This window comes from Corythoichthys intestinalis, chromosome 18 (genome assembly GCF_030265065.1).
Source record: "Corythoichthys intestinalis isolate RoL2023-P3 chromosome 18, ASM3026506v1, whole genome shotgun sequence".
Taxonomy (NCBI): domain Eukaryota; kingdom Metazoa; phylum Chordata; class Actinopteri; order Syngnathiformes; family Syngnathidae; genus Corythoichthys; species Corythoichthys intestinalis.
Window position 1 is genome coordinate 4,717,171 of NC_080412.1, and position 17,805 is coordinate 4,734,975.

At 39.2% G+C, this 17,805-nt stretch overlaps 1 protein-coding gene across 4 annotated transcripts in view; it reads right to left on the reverse strand.

Moving 5' to 3' along the window:
* The window catches only part of LOC130906335 (gastrula zinc finger protein XlCGF8.2DB-like), a 61,215-nt gene that overhangs the window by 23,014 nt on the left and 20,396 nt on the right, over positions 1–17,805 (reverse strand). For 3 of the 4 annotated variants that reach the window (XR_009061306.1, XR_009061305.1, XM_057820573.1), the window contains exon 2: positions 11,427–11,621. Coding sequence is in view for 2 of the 4 variants with exons in the window: in XM_057820573.1 (XP_057676556.1) it covers positions 11,427–11,621 (195 nt within the window). In the remaining 2 variants the exon portion in view is untranslated. Of the gene's footprint in view, positions 1–11,426; positions 11,622–13,400; positions 13,553–17,805 lie in introns of all 4 variants that reach the window. The other variant, XM_057820574.1, reaches the window with a different exon arrangement.

Genomic DNA, 17,805 nt, shown 5'->3' on the forward strand with positions numbered 1-17,805 from the left:
GAATATTAATGCATGTCCAAAATACAGTGGGGAGAACAAGTATTTGATACACTGCCAATGGGTTTTCCCATTGGCAGTGTATCAAATAATGGTATGGTCTGGATTCAAGTTGTTGCATCGTCTCCCGCAAGATTGTTGGCTACTTGTTTACTTTTAATTTTAGGTGTGATGAAGTATCCAATTAAGTTTTTCCAATTGAATTCCTTCCATTTAGGTGATTGTGATGTTGATAAGTGTGACCACCACATGTTGTTCCATTTCTCCTCTGGTATCAGTTCGCCCAGCTCTCTTTCCCATTTCATTTTCACATATAGTGTTGACTCAGTTACAAAACAAAACAGTCTTTTTAACTCATTTCAGTCTGGATTTCGGCCAGAACACAGCGCCGAGACCGTGCTTATCAAAGTTCTAAATGATATTCGTCGGAATACCGATGCAGGCAAATCATCTGTTCTGCTACTATTGGATCTCAGCGCCGCATTCGACACGGTTGATCATAACATACTACTCAGCAGATTGGAACAGTGGGTAGGGCTTACTGACATTGTTCTTCAGTGGTTCACATCTTATTTACATGATATGGATTTCTTTGTGTCAATCGGAAACCATCAGTCAGAATGAACCAAATTCACGTGTGGAGGCCCTCAAGGGTCAATTCTTGGACCACTCTTATTTAACATCTATATGCTCCCCTAGCTCAGATTATGGAACAGTATGACATCTCCTATCACACCTATGCAGATGACACACAACTCTAAATTTCTGTGTCCCCACATGATTATAGTCCCTTAGTCTCCCTGAGTAAATGCATTAATCAAATCAATGAATGGATGTGCCACAATTTTCTCCAGTTAAATGTGGAGAAGACAGAAGTGATCATTTTTGGGCCAAAAAAAGAAAGGTCAAAGATAAGGAGGCACCTTAGCACAATGTCATTTAACGCTACAAATCAAGTCAGAAACCTTGGCGTAATTATTGACTCAGACCTAAAATTTGATAGCCATCTAAAGTCCGTCACTAAATCTGCTTATTACCACCTAAAAAATATAGCCAGAATTAAGGGGCTTCTGACACAACAAGACATGGAAAAACTTATGCATGCATTCATTTTCAGCAGATTGGACTATTGCAACGGTATATTTACAGGTCTTGATAAAAAAAAAAATCTGTCAGGAAGCTGCAGCTGGTACAGAATGCTGCAGCCAGAGTCCTCACAAATACAAGGAAACTGGACCACATTACACCGGTTTTGAAATTGTTACACTGGCTTCCAGTGAGTCAAAGGATAGACTATAAAATCCTACTGCTCGTCTACAAAACACTTAATGGCCTTGGACCAAAATACTGTACATGCTTGATTTGTTAGATTCCTATTAGTGATGAACGAAAATGCATTTTTCAGCCGATACCGATAACCGATAATTTCCTCCTCGTTCCAACCGATAATGTCAAGCCGATAATTCTATTAAATGATTTATGTAAAATTTTAAAGTATACACAAGAGAAAATATTACTGTGCAAAAATATTATTGCTGTTTTTTCAACATCAAATGTGAACAAGTAGTAAATTCCAACATCTAAATAAAGACATTGTCTGACATTGTCATGACATTATCATTGACATTATCCAATAAATGTTGTTCCACTTCACGATTGTGTCCCACTTGTTGTTGATTCTTGACAAAAAAATTAAATTTCATATCTTTATGTTTGAAGCCTGAAATGTGGCGAAAGGTTGCAAGATTCAAGGGGGCCGAATACTTTTGCAAGGCACTGTATATTCATGAGCATTAGATAGTTATTGATGATGTGTATTTGAATTTGTTCACATATATGGTCAAATGCAGTTACATTGTTAGATGCTTGTGAGCTATTTGGCTAGTGCTACTGCTCAAATGGACACGTGTGTGTACATTTTATGTTATTTTGTGATTTATGCAAGTTATTGACACATTGCCTTGTTATTTTCAGTTTTACAAAAATACAAGAAACGTGCTCCTGTCAAAAAGAGATGACTTCAGTAAAGCCCATGCCACACCGTCTGATTTCTTTTTGGAACTTATGTTCGCCATATGTCAATTTGTGTACTCACACACATTGAGGACAGAATAGGGCTACTAGTTTATTTTTTGATTGAAAATTTTACAAATTTTATTAAAACGAAAACATTAAGAGGCGTTTTAATATAACATTTTATCCATGGATCACTTTAACAGAATGTTAATAATGTTAATGCCATCTTGTTGATTTATTGTTATAATAAACAAATACAGTCCTTATGTACCGTATGTTGAATGTATATATCCATCTTGTCTTATCTTTCCATTCCAACAATAATTTACAGAAAAATATGGCATATTTTATAGATGGTTTGAATTGCGATTAATTAATTTTTAAGCTGTAATTAACTCGATTAAAAATTTTAATCGTTTGACAGCCCTAATATATATATATATATATATATATATATATATATATATATATATATATATATTAGAGCTGAAACGAATACTCGAGCAACTCGAGTAACTCGAGTTTAAAAACTGATCCGAGTAATTTTATTCACCTGGAGTAATCGTTTATTTTGACAGCTCTAAGCATCACGTTTTGCTCGGACTACTTTTAATGCGGGACAACGCGCTGATGTCACGTGCGTAGAGGAAGAAGCAAAAAAAAAAAACTTACTGCAGCCGACAACCGCTACAAACGACGCCGATGTTGCTAAATACTAGCCTGCACATGCTACGTTAGTTGCAGGTAGCGTCCAATGAGTCTCATAGAGATCACATGTATGTTGAACTAGATGCACATTGACAGACTAGGCCGCGTCTGGGCAGCGTTAGCAAACAGCCGCCATCTTAAAGCAGTAGAGCGCTAAGCGCTAATAAAGAGCGCTAAGCGCTAATATATAAGATTAACGTTACTGTCACTACTACCTCACCTTACGTTAGCCCTGCGGAGGGCTAGGTTTAAATTAATTAAGACCACTTTCGATGCGTGGCTAACGTGTCTTACATACAGGCTTTAACATAACATAGCGTTGTGGAGTAATGAGGGTGTCAAATAAAAACTCAATAATGCTAACTATCAATTTTAGCTCAGTAGTCATTGCTGGATAAAACACCAAGTAGCACTAGTCCCTAATGTGCTCCAATACAGCCTGTATCATACATTTATTTTGAACAGTGCAAAAACTCAAAATCCTATCAGGACTTACAGTTTAGACTAACTTAAAACTTAACTAGAACTTAAAAATGGCTTGACACAAATAGAAATTCAATTAAAAAACGTGGGAAAAAATCTTTTAAGTGATGTGTGTTATCAAGCGTAAAGGCATTTTTAGGTGTGTTTATATATATATATGTGTATACTTTTTAAAAATAAGATCTAAAGGTTTTTTGAGTGAAAGCAGTGAATTAGTCATTTTTTTTTATTTTTTATTCTAGTTACATCTGAGATGCAATTGTTGGCTGTTTTCAACAATATACATCAAAAATAAAGACATTGATTGACTGAAAATGATAAAATGTCTTGTTTTCTCATGTATATCTATAATTGCTCTTCACCTGAAAATATATTTGTTTTATCCGATTACTCGATTAATCGATAGAATTTTCAGTCGATTACTCGATTACTAAAATATTCGATAGCTGCAGCCCTAATATATATATACATATATATATATATATATAAACATATGTATTTTTTTTTGCAAACAGAATGGCATCGGTATCGGCCGATACTGCACAGCCAGGTATCTGTATCGTGCCCAAAAAATGGTATCGGTACAACACTAGTAAATACAGTGCCTTGCAAAAGTATTCGGCCCCCTTGAATCTTGCAACCTTTCGCCACATTTCAGGCTTCAAACAGAAAGATATGAAATTTAATTTTTTTGTCAAGAATCAACAACAAGTGGGACACAATCGTGAAGTGGAACAACATTTATTGGATAATTTAAACTTTTTTAACAAATAAAAAACTGAAAAGTGGGGCGTGCAATATTATTCGGCCCCTTTACTTTCAGTGCAGCAAACTCACTCCAGAGTCCTAAATGACCGATGATGATGAATTGAATCCACCTGTGTGTAATCAAGTCTCCGTATAAATGCACCTGATCTGTGATAGTCTCAGGGTTCTGTTTAAAGTGCAGAGAGCATTATGAAAACCAAGGAACACACCAGGCAGGTCCGAGATACTGTTGTGGAGAAGTTTAAAGCCGGATTTGGATACAAAAAGATTTCCCAAGCTTTAAACATCTCAAGGAGCACTGTGCAAGCCATCATATTGAAATGGAAGGAGCATCAGACCACTGCAAATCTACCAAGACCCGGCCGTCCTTCCAAACTTTCTTCTCAAACAAGGAGAAAACTGATCAGAGGTGCAGCCAAGAGGCCCATGATCACTCTGGATGAACTGCAGAGATCTACAGCTGAGGTGGGAGAGTCTGTTCATAGGACAACAATCAGTCGTACACTGCACAAATCTGGCCTTTATGGAAGAGTGGCAAGAAGAAAGCCATTTCTCAAAGATATCCATAAAAAGTCTCATTTAAAGTTTGCCACAAGCCACCTGGGAGACACACCAAACATGTGGAAGAAGGTGCTCTGGTCAGATGAAACCAAAATTGAACTTTTTGGCCACAATGCAAAACGATATGTTTGGCGTAAAAGCAACACAGCTCATCACCCTGAACACACCATCCCCACTGTCAAACATGGTGGTGGCAGCATCATGGTTTGGGCCTGCTTTTCTTCAGCAGGGACAGGGAAGATGGTTAAAATTGACGGGAAGATGGATGCAGCCAAATACAGGAACATTCTGGAAGAAAACCTGTTGGTATCTGCACAAGACCTGAGACTGGGACGGAGATTTATCTTCCAACAGGACAATGATCCAAAACATAAAGCCAAATCTACAATGGAATGGTTCAAAAATAAAAGTATCCAGGTGTTAGAATGGCCAAGTCAAAGTCCAGACCTGAATCCAATCGAGAATCTGTGGAAAGAGCTGAAGACTGCTGTTCACAAACACTCTCCATCCAACCTCACTGAGCTCGAGCTGTTTTGCAAGGAAGAATGGGAAAGAATGTCAGTCTCTCGATGTGCAAAACTGATAGAAACATACCCCAAGCAAAGGTGGCGCTACAAAGTATTAACGCAAGGGGGCCGAATAATATTGCACGCCCCACTTTTCAGTTTTTTATTTGTTAAAAAAGTTTAAATTATCCAATAAATTTTGTTCCACTTCACGACTGTGTCCCACTTGTTGTTGATTCTTGACAAAAAAATTAAAATTTTATATCTTTATGTTTGAAGCCTGAAATGTGGCAAAAGGTTGCAAGGTTCAAGGGGGCCGAATACTTTTGCAAGGTGTACCTAAGTTGCACAAAAATGGCTTTAAAAGTAAGCCATTCCTAACGTATAACATTACTACACAGCAAAAACACAACTCCTTAAAACTAGTTAAATTCCCTTGTTTTCAGTGTAAATCTATTGGAAATAAGTGAAATTAACTGCCAGCAGTTCAAGTATATTTCACTCAGATTTCTTGAAGAAAAATAGCCAGCTGAAAATAAGCTTAACAGCCTTATTTTAAGCAATAAATTAATTAACGTAATCCTTAAAAAAAAAAAAAAAAAACTTGTCAGAAATGTTCTTTATTCAAGAATATGTATGGTTCGAAACATTATTTGAAAGCAATTTTTTCTTGATTTAGGTGAAAAATGACCTTATTTATTTTAGATGTTTGGGCTTAATAAGAACAAATGGCAATATTTAGTTCAAGTAAGTGGAATGATCTGGCGCATTCATCTGTTAACTAGTCTTTAACACTCACAACAAGATGGGGAAAATTATTTGACTAGATTTAAGAAGAATGATCTGATTAAGAAGTCATAAATTTAAAGCGTACTGAATGCATTACTGACTGGATGACTTCTTTGTGTGATTTGGTGCATGTTACAATTATCAACTAACCACTGTGCCGTCATGATAAACATGCTTCAGTGTTTCCCACCAATGAACAAGACTGTGGCGGCCCGCCACAGTCTCGTTTGGGCCCGCCACAGTCTCGGTTGCCCCCCCCCCCACGATAAAAAAAAAAAAAAAAGAGATAATGATCAGATGCGTCAGTCAGCCGATTACAGCTGTAGCCCACTCCACTCTACTAGCCGCGCGAGCGTGCGTGCACACACACAGACACACGCGCCAACAGGTCGCGCTCATAGACGGAACTACTAGCCTGGTACACCAGACTCATAGCTGTACTATGCAGGCATGAAAATCTCTCACCTTTCGGCGAAATTCGCCGTTTTGAAGTCAAAAAAGGGCGACCTACGTGAATTGCGTAGATCCGAGGAGAAATTCTTTTTGGGGGGGGGGGGGGGGGGGTTCGGGAGGTTTTGTTTAATTATTATTATTATTATCATCATGTGATTAACTTAGTACGTAAACTGAGCACTTAAGAACACAGTCAGCAAATCCTTCAAGATGCTTCGCTGACGAGAACCAATCATCGGCCCAAGCTGCGTTCCATTATTCCAAACGGGCGCACTCCTTACTGTACATGGAGTGCTCGGAGAGCCTTTGGTTGCATTGCAAAGCTGCGAAAACAAAAAGCAGGCCTTATCCACATCGGGGCAGACCAGAGCGCAGCATACACACTTGCCTGTATTTGCCAGCAGATTGAATTTGGTGAGTAATGGTTTCAATCGTTTTCACATTTTGCGATATAAAAAGTTACTGCCATTCGTTGCATCTTGTGTTGAACACTGCCAGAGCTAGCCAAATCTCCCATGAAAAAAAATAGCTCCTGTTAAATTGGCGTCAAGTTTGTGTATTTAGCGGTAATATAAACGAAGAAACACACTGTTGAGTCAAATTAAGGGGCATGCTCTCGGATGGAGGGGGCGCCTCACATCGCTCCCGTCGTCCGCCGGAGACGCGTTATTTTCGGCTTGGATTTGAGCTGACGGCCGGTGTCGGCACAACACCGGCCCAACAAGTGGTGGGAATGAGTCCTGCTTCTTAAAGCTTTTCAGAAATACAGGGATCCCTCGTTTTTCGCGGTTAATGGGGACCAGAGCCCGCCGCAATAAGTGAAAACCGCGAAGTAGCGCCCCCCCCCCCCTTTTTTTGTGCGTGTTCAATGCATTTATTCAGATTTTACATTGGAAAAAAGATACATATATATAAGACATGTTTTTTCACTTTTTTCACCAAAGTATCATTTATAAATGGTTTTCAAGCACTTCAAAATGTAAGAATTATGATAAGTTTTAAACATGTTACTGCCCCACCTAATTATTTTTAAACAAGAATAAAGTAGTAAGAAAATGTTTGGCTTTATTAAATGCTTCATAGTGAGTCTACTCAAACCCTCTCAGGCTTTGGTAAACGGTGATTGACACATGTGCAAAGTTTTTCTTTTTATATATATTTTTTTGTTTGAAGCAACTTATTTGATTGAATAATAAAGACACAAATGTCCTAGCCAAAATGTGGCCCAAACGCAAAACAACATTACTTCAATGGAAAAAAAATTTTCAATCAAGAAAAATAGTTTTCAAATGCTTTTTTTTGTCTCAAATTTATTTTTGCAATCAAAAACATTTTTTTTTAATTGAAGTGACTTTTTGGGGATTAAAAGTATATACTGTATTTTGATTGAAGCAACTTTGTTTTTGATGGAAGTAACTTTGTTTTTAGATTGAATAATAAAAACACAAATCTACCTTCATCGTTATTGAGAGAGAAAGAAATTAAGAAAGCTTTAAAACTAAAAGCCACCGGGGAGTCTGTTTTTTTTGTTTTTTTTAAATATTTATATTTCATTACATAGACATGCGTCGTAGGGAAGGGAGATTGAGGGATAAAAAAAGGAGTTAGATGAGGCTGCTAAAGGCAGTGGATATCTCATCAGCTGGGTGAATAGCAGACCTGGTAAGAACAAGTTTGCAAGGATAGTCGGGTATTAAATACAATCAAACACAATTACAATGTTATTTTTCTATAAGATTTTTATGTCATTGCTTTATTAATCATTAGGTGCTAGAGTTGTTAAGTATGGATAATAATGAAATAATAGTTTTAAGAAAACTGTGCTGTTGGTGGCTCAGTGACCATCTGATGTGGTTTGTTCTCAGATGAACAAGTTGAGGAAGGAAGTTTTGATGCAGAGGTTGAAGGAAGAAAAGAGGCAGACTGACTGAGTCACAGCCAGAAAGTGTTGATGACAGTTTTGATTTCTATTCACTGTTGCCCCCTCCCAATTAAAGTATGTCACAGTCGCAGCCAATTATCTAAAGCTGGTTAAAATTGAAGTTATGTTGTTTTAAGGTGTATTAAATACTTGTTCATGTGCCCCTTTTGATCTACGAGCACCCGCCCCTCCACCGGTCTCTGCATGGCCCTGCTGAAACACAGTGTGGGTCGACAGAGCTCAATATTTTGTTGGAGTGTACTGGAACATATTTCCTCCACACCGTTCTCACCTTTTTAACCCCCGACCCATTTTCATGCCTGGCTATGAGAGTATGAGTCTGGCCACCATTAAGCAGAAAAAAGTTTCCAGGGCGCAGCCAGCCACAGCAAATAGACAGCGGAGCGGGCCAATCAGCGACGGGCTGACGCGACGTCGGTTAAGCGACAAGAAACTAGCGAGAGACATTTCAACATATTCAACATGGCTAGCGCGAGACAGACTGTTGGTTTTAGCGACTCGATGTGTTTTTGGTCATGTAAAACCGAATTTACCGCAGATTGGAACATATTGCCGCTGAGTCTGGTGTACCAGGCTACGGGACTACTGTCTGCTGCATTCTGCTGCATTTGGCGCGATCCGGCGACACCGCATACAGCAATTTATATTACATTCATTGGTCTCAAAATGCCCTAAAGAGATACACCAGGCTTGAAAATGTACACACACACCCTACCCCGAGGGTCAGAGACCCTCCCACCACAGTCTCCTAAAATCCTGTGGGAAACACTGTGCTTACTTGACATCACTTGTCCAAATGTCCGTGGTAAAACTGACGTGATCAGCATGTCTTTCACGAAGAATCGTGGTCGTAGAAACTGCATTATTTTTTCATCCAAGGGTTTGGCTATCGGGTCATTTCAGGAATTTCCTCCCGCCTGTGCCCTTCAGTCCGTCCAGCCCCCAAATTAGCACCTGCGCCAGGCCTCTGTCTTGAACCGGAGTGGCGGCAGCAGCTAAGTTCGTACCGGATATCCGCCCGCCCCAGCCGGCTCGCTGTGGCGTATTCGGTGCATGGCTCTGCTCTGCCCGCCTAGGGCGAGGCGGCGGCCTGCCGGACCGGCGGCCTCCGTCGGAAGACAGCTACTTGTCGACTATCGGTCTCGTGAGGTGTTTAGCCATAGATGGAAGTTTACCACCCGCTTTGGGCTGCTTTCCCAAACAACCCGACTCTGGGAGGACCGCAGCGTCTCTGTATCGTCACAAGCCCCGTAGCTTCCTTTATAGTTTATTTGTGTTTACAATAGCTTTAGCATTCGCGCTAGCAGCAGCAGCCTCGTATTCGTTCCAAAAATCTTTGTGATGAAGTTTTAAATGGCTGCTAGGTTAGTGCTGTTCAATGAGGACGCTTTCTTTACGCCTCGTGAAACTTCTGCAGTGCATGTTTTGTAGATGGCGAGAGAAAAGCAACGCACGGCGCACGCTAGTGAGAGCGCCTCAACACTGATGTGTAAAACACCGCCTTATCTATGACGCCGTACTCCTCAACCCCTCCTCCCACAGGGGCTTCAGAGAGGAGAGGGGTTGATCAGGCGGCGGTGGAGAAGTGGAGAAAACTGCCTCGGTTGCGCACATTTGGAGGCTAAATCAAGTATATAATTATCGGATTGCATTATCGGTAGATTCTTTTTTTTATCTGTATTATCTGTGTGACGTCATAATTGCTATTATCGGCCGATAATTATCGGTAACCGATATTATCGTGCATCTTTAATTCCTATGAAACATCTAGACCCCTAAGGACGTCTGCAACCGGTCTCCTGTATGTTCCAAGAACAAGAACCAAGCAGGGTGAGGCAGTATTTAGTTATTATGCTTCTCACTTCTGGAACAAGTTACCTGAAGGTCTGAAATATGCTCAAACTGTTAGCGCCTTTAAATCAGGGCTAAAAACGCTTTTGTTTAACACTGCATATCCATAACTGTCAATATATTTCAGTCTATTTGCTTTCTATTCCTCTTGTGCTTAACTCCATTGCTGATTTCAATTGTTAGCAGTAGTAGTAGTAGTATTTTTTTTTTTTTTTTTATTCTATTCGTGATTAAACGCGATTTTTTATGTATAATTTTATTTATTTCGATTGTCTTTCTTTTTACATTCTATTGATTTTAATGTGATTTTTTATTATCTTCATGTGATGTAAAGCACTTTGAATTGCCTTGTGTTGAATTGTGCTGTATAAATAAATTTGCCTTGCCTTGCAAGCCAACTCCTTATTGAAACGCGTGTCATGATTCAAGTATGACATATTATAAAACACTTTTTTTTACTTCCTCGTCCGTCCAATGGGCCCTCGATTGTCGGACTTGTTTTGCCCATTCTCCGCTGTGAACAGGATCTTTTGGAAACCTAAAAAGGCTCACACCACTCTCCCTGGTGTAGCAACAAAAGTCTGCAACACATTGGGCTGGCGTAACGTGACAAATAAACAAATTATTCCGCAAAATCAGCTGAATTGGCAGTCCTCCTGCAAACATTTGGATGACTGTTTTTGAGGATGATCTCATTCTTTGACGTCACTCCGACTCTGGCTGGAAGACAATCATTTTCATGGCGCGGGATTCAAAAAGTTGAATAACTATATCGATCGCTTCCACAAACATCCAAGTGGTCCATTTGATACAGTAGCATACAATACCACATGTAATAAACATCCTTTCTAGTGAACTTGCCCATATGAAAGCCTGATACCTTGGACAGACTTATTTTTCTTGCCCGTAACCTTGAAATTAATGCCTATCTTGTTTGTCTATTTGTCATTTTTAAAAATTAACATTTTCTTTTGTCCATTTTGTTGACATTGTCAGACACCTTAAAACTTCATGCACAAGACTTTTTTTTTAATAACATGTTGCCGAGTGTAAATTGAAATAAGTGTATTTTTGGTTATTTAATTTTTTGAGATTGCATGTCTTTGTGCAATGCTCTGCATTTTGTTTACTTTTAATTTTGGCAATGTTCCTCATATTTGTGAAATGCTGTGTAGTAGTTTGTCAAAATGCATGGATCTTTGTTCTGGCACGAAAGATTTTGTCAACTTTCACTCAGTGGCAAAAGTCAGACTTCAAATTTTAAAGAAAAAAATATGACAATGATTGATTTCCAATGATCAGAAAACTTTTATCGTGATCTTTTTTGTCATATCGCCCAGGCTTCGGCTCACCAGTCGACCCGGGGATATCTTCCTCCTCTTTAACGCATGGCAGCTCTTCCTCCTCCTTTTTGGGTGGAAGTTGTTCTTCACTCTTTTGCTGTTGAGGAGGCTCTGACTCCTCTTTGATCTGGAGATGCTCTACTTCCTCTTTAACGCCAGTCATCTCCAACTCCTGTTGCTCAGGACCAAGATATTTTCTGAAACCTGAAAGAAGACAATATAGTTTATGGACTGTCTTTTCAGCAAACAGGCTGCGAGAGTGAGGGTGTGTGTTTTAGTGCTGCAACGATTAATCGATTAACTCGAGTATTCAGTTAGAAAAAAAGATTCGTATGAAATTTTGCTGCTTCGAGTATTCGTTCAATTAAATTGGTGTTGTAATGGTTTGTTTTGAATGTGTTTGCATTTAGCTTTATTGATTGATTGATTTTTTGTGGGAATGTGTCTGAACTAGGGCTGTCACATTTAACGCGTTAACGGGCGGTAATTAATCTTTTTAATTAATCAAGTTAAAATATTTAACGCATGCGCGGAATGACCCGCTCGTGCATTGCCTCAAACAGATTACAATGACGCACTTGAGAGCTAAGCGGCAGAGAAAGGTGTCTTGTTTTGTGCTTTTTCTTAACAAAGGTATACCACACACGACATGCTGGTACTTGTTTTCTTTATTAGCACATTCAGCTTCAACATTAGCACAGCTTACGGCTCTCGGCAGGCCGTAACTCTAACTCACTCCTGCATCATGTGAGTTAACAGTATTGGCACCGCGTGCACTTCAAGGTGCCTCGGATAATTCTATATCAGAACATTACAAAAGGCGAGTGGACACAGACGTTCATTGGACCGCGCCATTTATTGGCATAAGCTTCGGCAACTCCTTCACAACAAACATAAGTATCATTTGGTGAAAGCACAACAAAAATAATCTCTCTAAAAAAAGAAAATAATGTCCACAAAAAGAAAAGCGCTTCAATCTGTATTAATGAGGCCCTATTCTCACACAGTTAAACAACAGTGCAAAGAGCTGGCATTCCCAATCAAAATAGCGATGCAACATACACATAAAACTTACTCAGACTTTGGTCAAACGCTTTTCAAACATTTCGTTTAGTTCAACAAATACACTGGATGGCAATATTAATTCACAATATACAAACTATCAGAGGTCAAGTATGTTGTGAAGCCAGCACTCAAATGACGTGAATTACAATGGATGGACCAGTAAACAAGAAACTTCGGCGTCAGTCAAGGGACAAAACACACTATTTGGCTTGATTTCTAAGTTAATTTAAAACTCGCCATTGACACCTTGTGGTGTATTTAGTGTATCTAGTTAATTTTTTGATTGAAAATTTTACAAATTTATTAAAACGAAAACATTAAGAGGGGTTTTAATATAAAATTAGTATAACTTGTACTAACATTTATCTTTTAAGAACTACAAGTCTTTCTTGTGGATCCCTTTAACAGAAAGAATGTTAATAATGTTTATGCCATCTTGTGAATTTATTGTTATAAGAAACAAATACAGTACTTATGTACAGTATGTTGAATGTATATAACCGTCTTATGTCTTATCTTTCCATTCCAACAATTTACGGAAAAATATGGCATATTTTAGAGATGGTTTGAATTGCGATTAATTCCGATTAATTTTTAAGCTGTGATTAACTCGATTAAAAATTTTAATCGTTTGACAGCCCTAGTCTGAACCATTTGTCAAGAGCATTGTACAAAAAAAAAAGTTAGCATTTAAGTTAGCCAATTGTTCTTTTGTTGTACATGGATCCTCATTTATTCATTTATTTAATTATTTATACCATTTGAGGCTCAGCTCAGTTATTTTAAATTTTTATGTTCCTCATCTGATTACTCATTTATTCAAATTAAATACTTCATCGATTAATCGACTACAAAAATAATCAAAAGCTGCAGCTCTAGTGTGTTTGTGCGTGTGCTCGTAACTGTGCGCATGCTCACGCTTGCATTATGGGCTCTTATTCCCATGACAACAATGTCCGATTGGCTGATAACTATGCAAACTGGTAGTCATCGTTCATTGAAATAGCCTCCTCCTTCAGGCGCAGGCAGCAGTTTGCAGCAAGGGCATTGCCACACTCGTCACGCGACATCTAAATGGCAAATCAGAAAAAAACGGACACGGAAAGTTGCCGGTTTCATGACAAATTGACAAACAAATATACTGTACATTTGTTTATCACGCCTGTTGATCACGTTGATCACAAAGCCAATGTGCCTGTTGTGCGAAAGCACTGTTGCTCTGATTAACAAGTCAAAACATAACAGGCCATTATGAGATGAGTCACTGCAATTTTGATAGACTGCCACCCCCCAAAAAATAAATCCGAGATAGGAACAGATAAAAAAAAAAACAAAAAAAAAAAGCTCAAAAAGTCCAATGAGGCTCCTCACTTTAAATTGACCTCGTGAATGAGAGTAAGCACATTAAGACAAAAGTTGGGCAAAGGACTCAATGACAACAGAGCGAAAGAGCATATGCTGTTGGGAACTCTGGTTGGGAGTGAGAGTGTATGCTGTTGGGAACTCCGGTTTTATTGGCAGATATTCAAGGTAAGCATATTGCGTTTTCAAACTTATCCCAATATAATTATGTAGATTGTTAGCATCCAGAGCTGCCGTGTGCTTTACATACAGTTAGAGCTGAAACGAGTACTCGAGCAACTCAAGTAACTCGAGTTTAAAAACTGATCCGAGTAATTTTATTCACCTCGAGTAATCGTTTATTTTGACAGCTCGAAAGCATCACGTTTTGCTCGGACTACTTTTAATGCGGGACAACGCGCTGTCACGTGCGGAGAGGAAGAAGGGGGGGGAAAAAAAACTTACTGCAGCCGACAGCCGCCACAAACGACGCCAACGTTGCTAAATACTAGCCCGCACGATGCTACGTTGGTACAGGTAGCGTCTCATGCGTCTCATAGAGATCACATGTATGTTGAACTAGATGCTAAATGACAGACTCGGCCGCGTCTGGGCAGCTTTAGTAAACAGCCGCCATCTTAAAGCAGTACAGCGCTAAGCGCTAATAAAGAGCGCTAAGCGCTAATAAATAAGATTAACGTTACTGTTCTGAAGTAACGTTAGCCCTGCGGAGGGCTAGGTTTCTATTAATTATGACCACTGTCGATGCTTGGCTAACGTGTCTTACATACATGCTTTAACATAACATAGCATTGTGGAGTGATGAGGGTGTAAAATAAAAACTTAATCATGCTAACTATCAATTTTAGCTCAGTAGTCATTGCTGGATAAAACACCAAGTTGCACTGGTGCTAATGTGCTCCAATACAGCCTGTATCATACATTTATTTTGAACACTGCAAAAACTCAAAATCCTATCAGGACTTGCAGTTTAGACTAACTTAAAACTTAACTAGAACTTAAAAATGGCTTGACACAAAGAGAAATTCAATTGAAAGACGGAAAAAATCCAAACTTTTAAGTGATGTGTGTTATCAAGCATAACGGCATTTTTAGTTAAGATATATATATATATTTTTTGTAATAAGATCTAAAGTTTTTTGAGTGAAAGCAGTGAATTAGTCTTTTTTTTTTTTTTTTTTTTTAATTCTAGTTACATCTGAGATGCAATTGTTGGCTGTTTTCAACAATATACATCGAAAATAAAGACATTGAATGACTGAAAATGGTTCAAAATTAGATGAAATGTCTTGTTTTCTCATGTATATTTATAATTGCTCTTCACCTAAAAATATATTTGTTTTATCCGATTACTCGATTAATCGATAGAATTTTCAGTCGATTACTCGATTACTAAAATATTCGATAGCTGCAGCCCTACATACAGTACAGGCCAAAGAGCACACCTTGTGTAATCCATGTCTTGTACTTTGTAACGCGTGGTAGGTAGGATACGTTTATAAAAGTACCAAAAAGGGGAGAAGCTTCCACCTATGCAAATTTTATTCACAAAAAATATTTCCACCCTGACCACTCTTCACTCGGGAGCTCAGCAGTATGCAAACTTGCATTCCCTGACGAACTCCAACATTGTTGTAAGGTCCATGTCAGAGTCACTGTCGTCACTGTAGCGTGCCGTAGTGCTTTGATTATTTGGCATGATTTGGGGAAAACTCCCACGAAGAATAGTCAACAAAAAAAGATAGCAATAGTAATCCAAATCCATGTTTTTTTACTCACTCGAAGATCCAGGAATTAGACCGATCCCATGGCAATGTTGCAGCCGCGATCAGGCCGTGGATTCCAAAAAATAGACTGATCCGAAAAGCCACTGTGAGACCGACGAATAAAAAAAATAGACAGATCCGAAACCAATATTGCAGACGCGGTGGGACCGTCGGATCCAGAAAATAGACGGATCCCTTACTTGACTGAGGATCCAGGAAAAATGTTCGGATGCCAGTTGTAACGCGTGGTGGGTAGGATACGTGTATATTTCGTGAGGCGGAGTTGCAGTAGGAAGGAAGGAGTAGGGCTACAACGGTTCAGTTAGCCCACGGTTCGGTTTGAACCTCGGTTTTGGGATCACGGTTTCGGTCCGGTTTTGGTTTGCTTTTTGCATTTTTTTTAATTTTTTTAAACTGCCTTTATTTTGCTTTTAAAAAAATGAAATAAACACTTAAAATGTAAACATTTTCGACTGTTAAAATGCCTCTTAGCTCTTTGGCTAGTGTAGTGACTGACTACTGAAATACACACACAGTAGTAAAAAAGTTACTTGGCAAAGTAACTGGTGATACCTTTCATGTTGTTGTTTTTTTCATTAAAAAAACAAACAAACGCAAAAACATAGTAATCTTTGCTATGTTTGGAGGACATTTAATGTTGTGAATCAACCGTTAAAGTTGATAAAATTGCCCCCGTTTTGCATTAGTTCCCTTCTGTCTACTTTCGACATGTGAATTTTTTAAAACTGTTTCATCCTGTAAAGATAGACTCAAGTCAAGATTTTGCCGATTTAGGAGTATTTTAAATAAAAAGTTGCAGTGACCAAATCCGAACGGATGAAAAAAAAAAAAAAAAAAAAAAAAACGTAATGCACGACAAACTTTTTGAATGTAACGTACGGCGTACACATTTAAAAATGAGTGCTCACTTGTACAAATTAAGACGAGACCGTACAACTTGACAGGTATGAATTATAGTGGACCGTCACAGTTAGGTAGTAGCACTCTGTAGCACGGGACGTCCAACTTCCAAATATCAGTGGTCAGGGCGAAACTATGTGCTTTAGCGAAATGATCTTCGATGGCTTTGCGTGCCATTTCATAAATGTCGGGATTACGATGTTGGAGAAATATGTCCGCGAGGGAACAATGTAACGCGGGTCAAGCGTTGCAAATAAATTAACGAAGCCCGCCGTGTGTTTTCACTGGTGTCATCTTCGGGGTTGTCCTACCCTGAGAAAGTGATATCTGTGGGTGATGCCGGCTGAGGTGCCGGAGTCATGTTATAAAAGTGTTGCCATTAGCATGGGGAACAAGCGCTGAGCAATGCTTGCAATTTTTTTCCCCCCAATATTTTCTCTCCATCCGCATTGTAGTCCACGGGGTAACCAGAATGTTGCCACACCGCAGATTTGAAAGAAGCCGGTGCTTCCTCAAAATTCGGTCTCTCCACTCCTCCGCTCGCCATAGCTATTTGTTTTCTTTCTTGTTTCACTTTCACTTCGCTCGTAGGCAAGAGAGGGCGTTACTTGGCTTCTATTACACAGGTGCTTGACAGCGATCCGACATTTAATTGCGGGGCGGGAATTTCTCCACAGCGGTGCTTCACGTCACACACAGGCACACAGAGCTCGATCAATTCATTCCACAAGCGTTCGGAATACATTAATTGCAAAAACGAAAAGGCGCGGTTTATAAAGGCGTATTGAACAGTACAGGGCGAACCGTACTAAGAGTGTGACAATATCTCGATACAGCGATATATCGCGATATTTTGCAACCCGATGAGTTATCGATATGCTCCCGCCAAGAATCGATACTTTTATTTAACATATTGGCCATACAATGGAGTATGGATGCTGTAAACTGCTCAATGTTTGTTGAGCAATTCCTTGGCGGTCCACTAGGGGCGCGCGGGAGTGGCCGTGAGGGTAAAGTGCGCACAAGTTGTCTAGAGAAGAAGAAAGGACGCTCCAAGTTGGTTGAAAAAATAAAAAAGCTCTGTGAGAACGGTGGAGGAAAAAATGAGAAAAATATTGCTACATATCACACATGGGGACACACTTTAGATTTTACACCAACAAGAAAGGAAGTAAGGTGAACAAGGACTTTGCTGTATGCAAGAATTGTCTAAGAAAAATAAGTTTCACTGGGAGCTGGTGACGTAATGGACACTGGAGTTTGTGAGCTTCGCT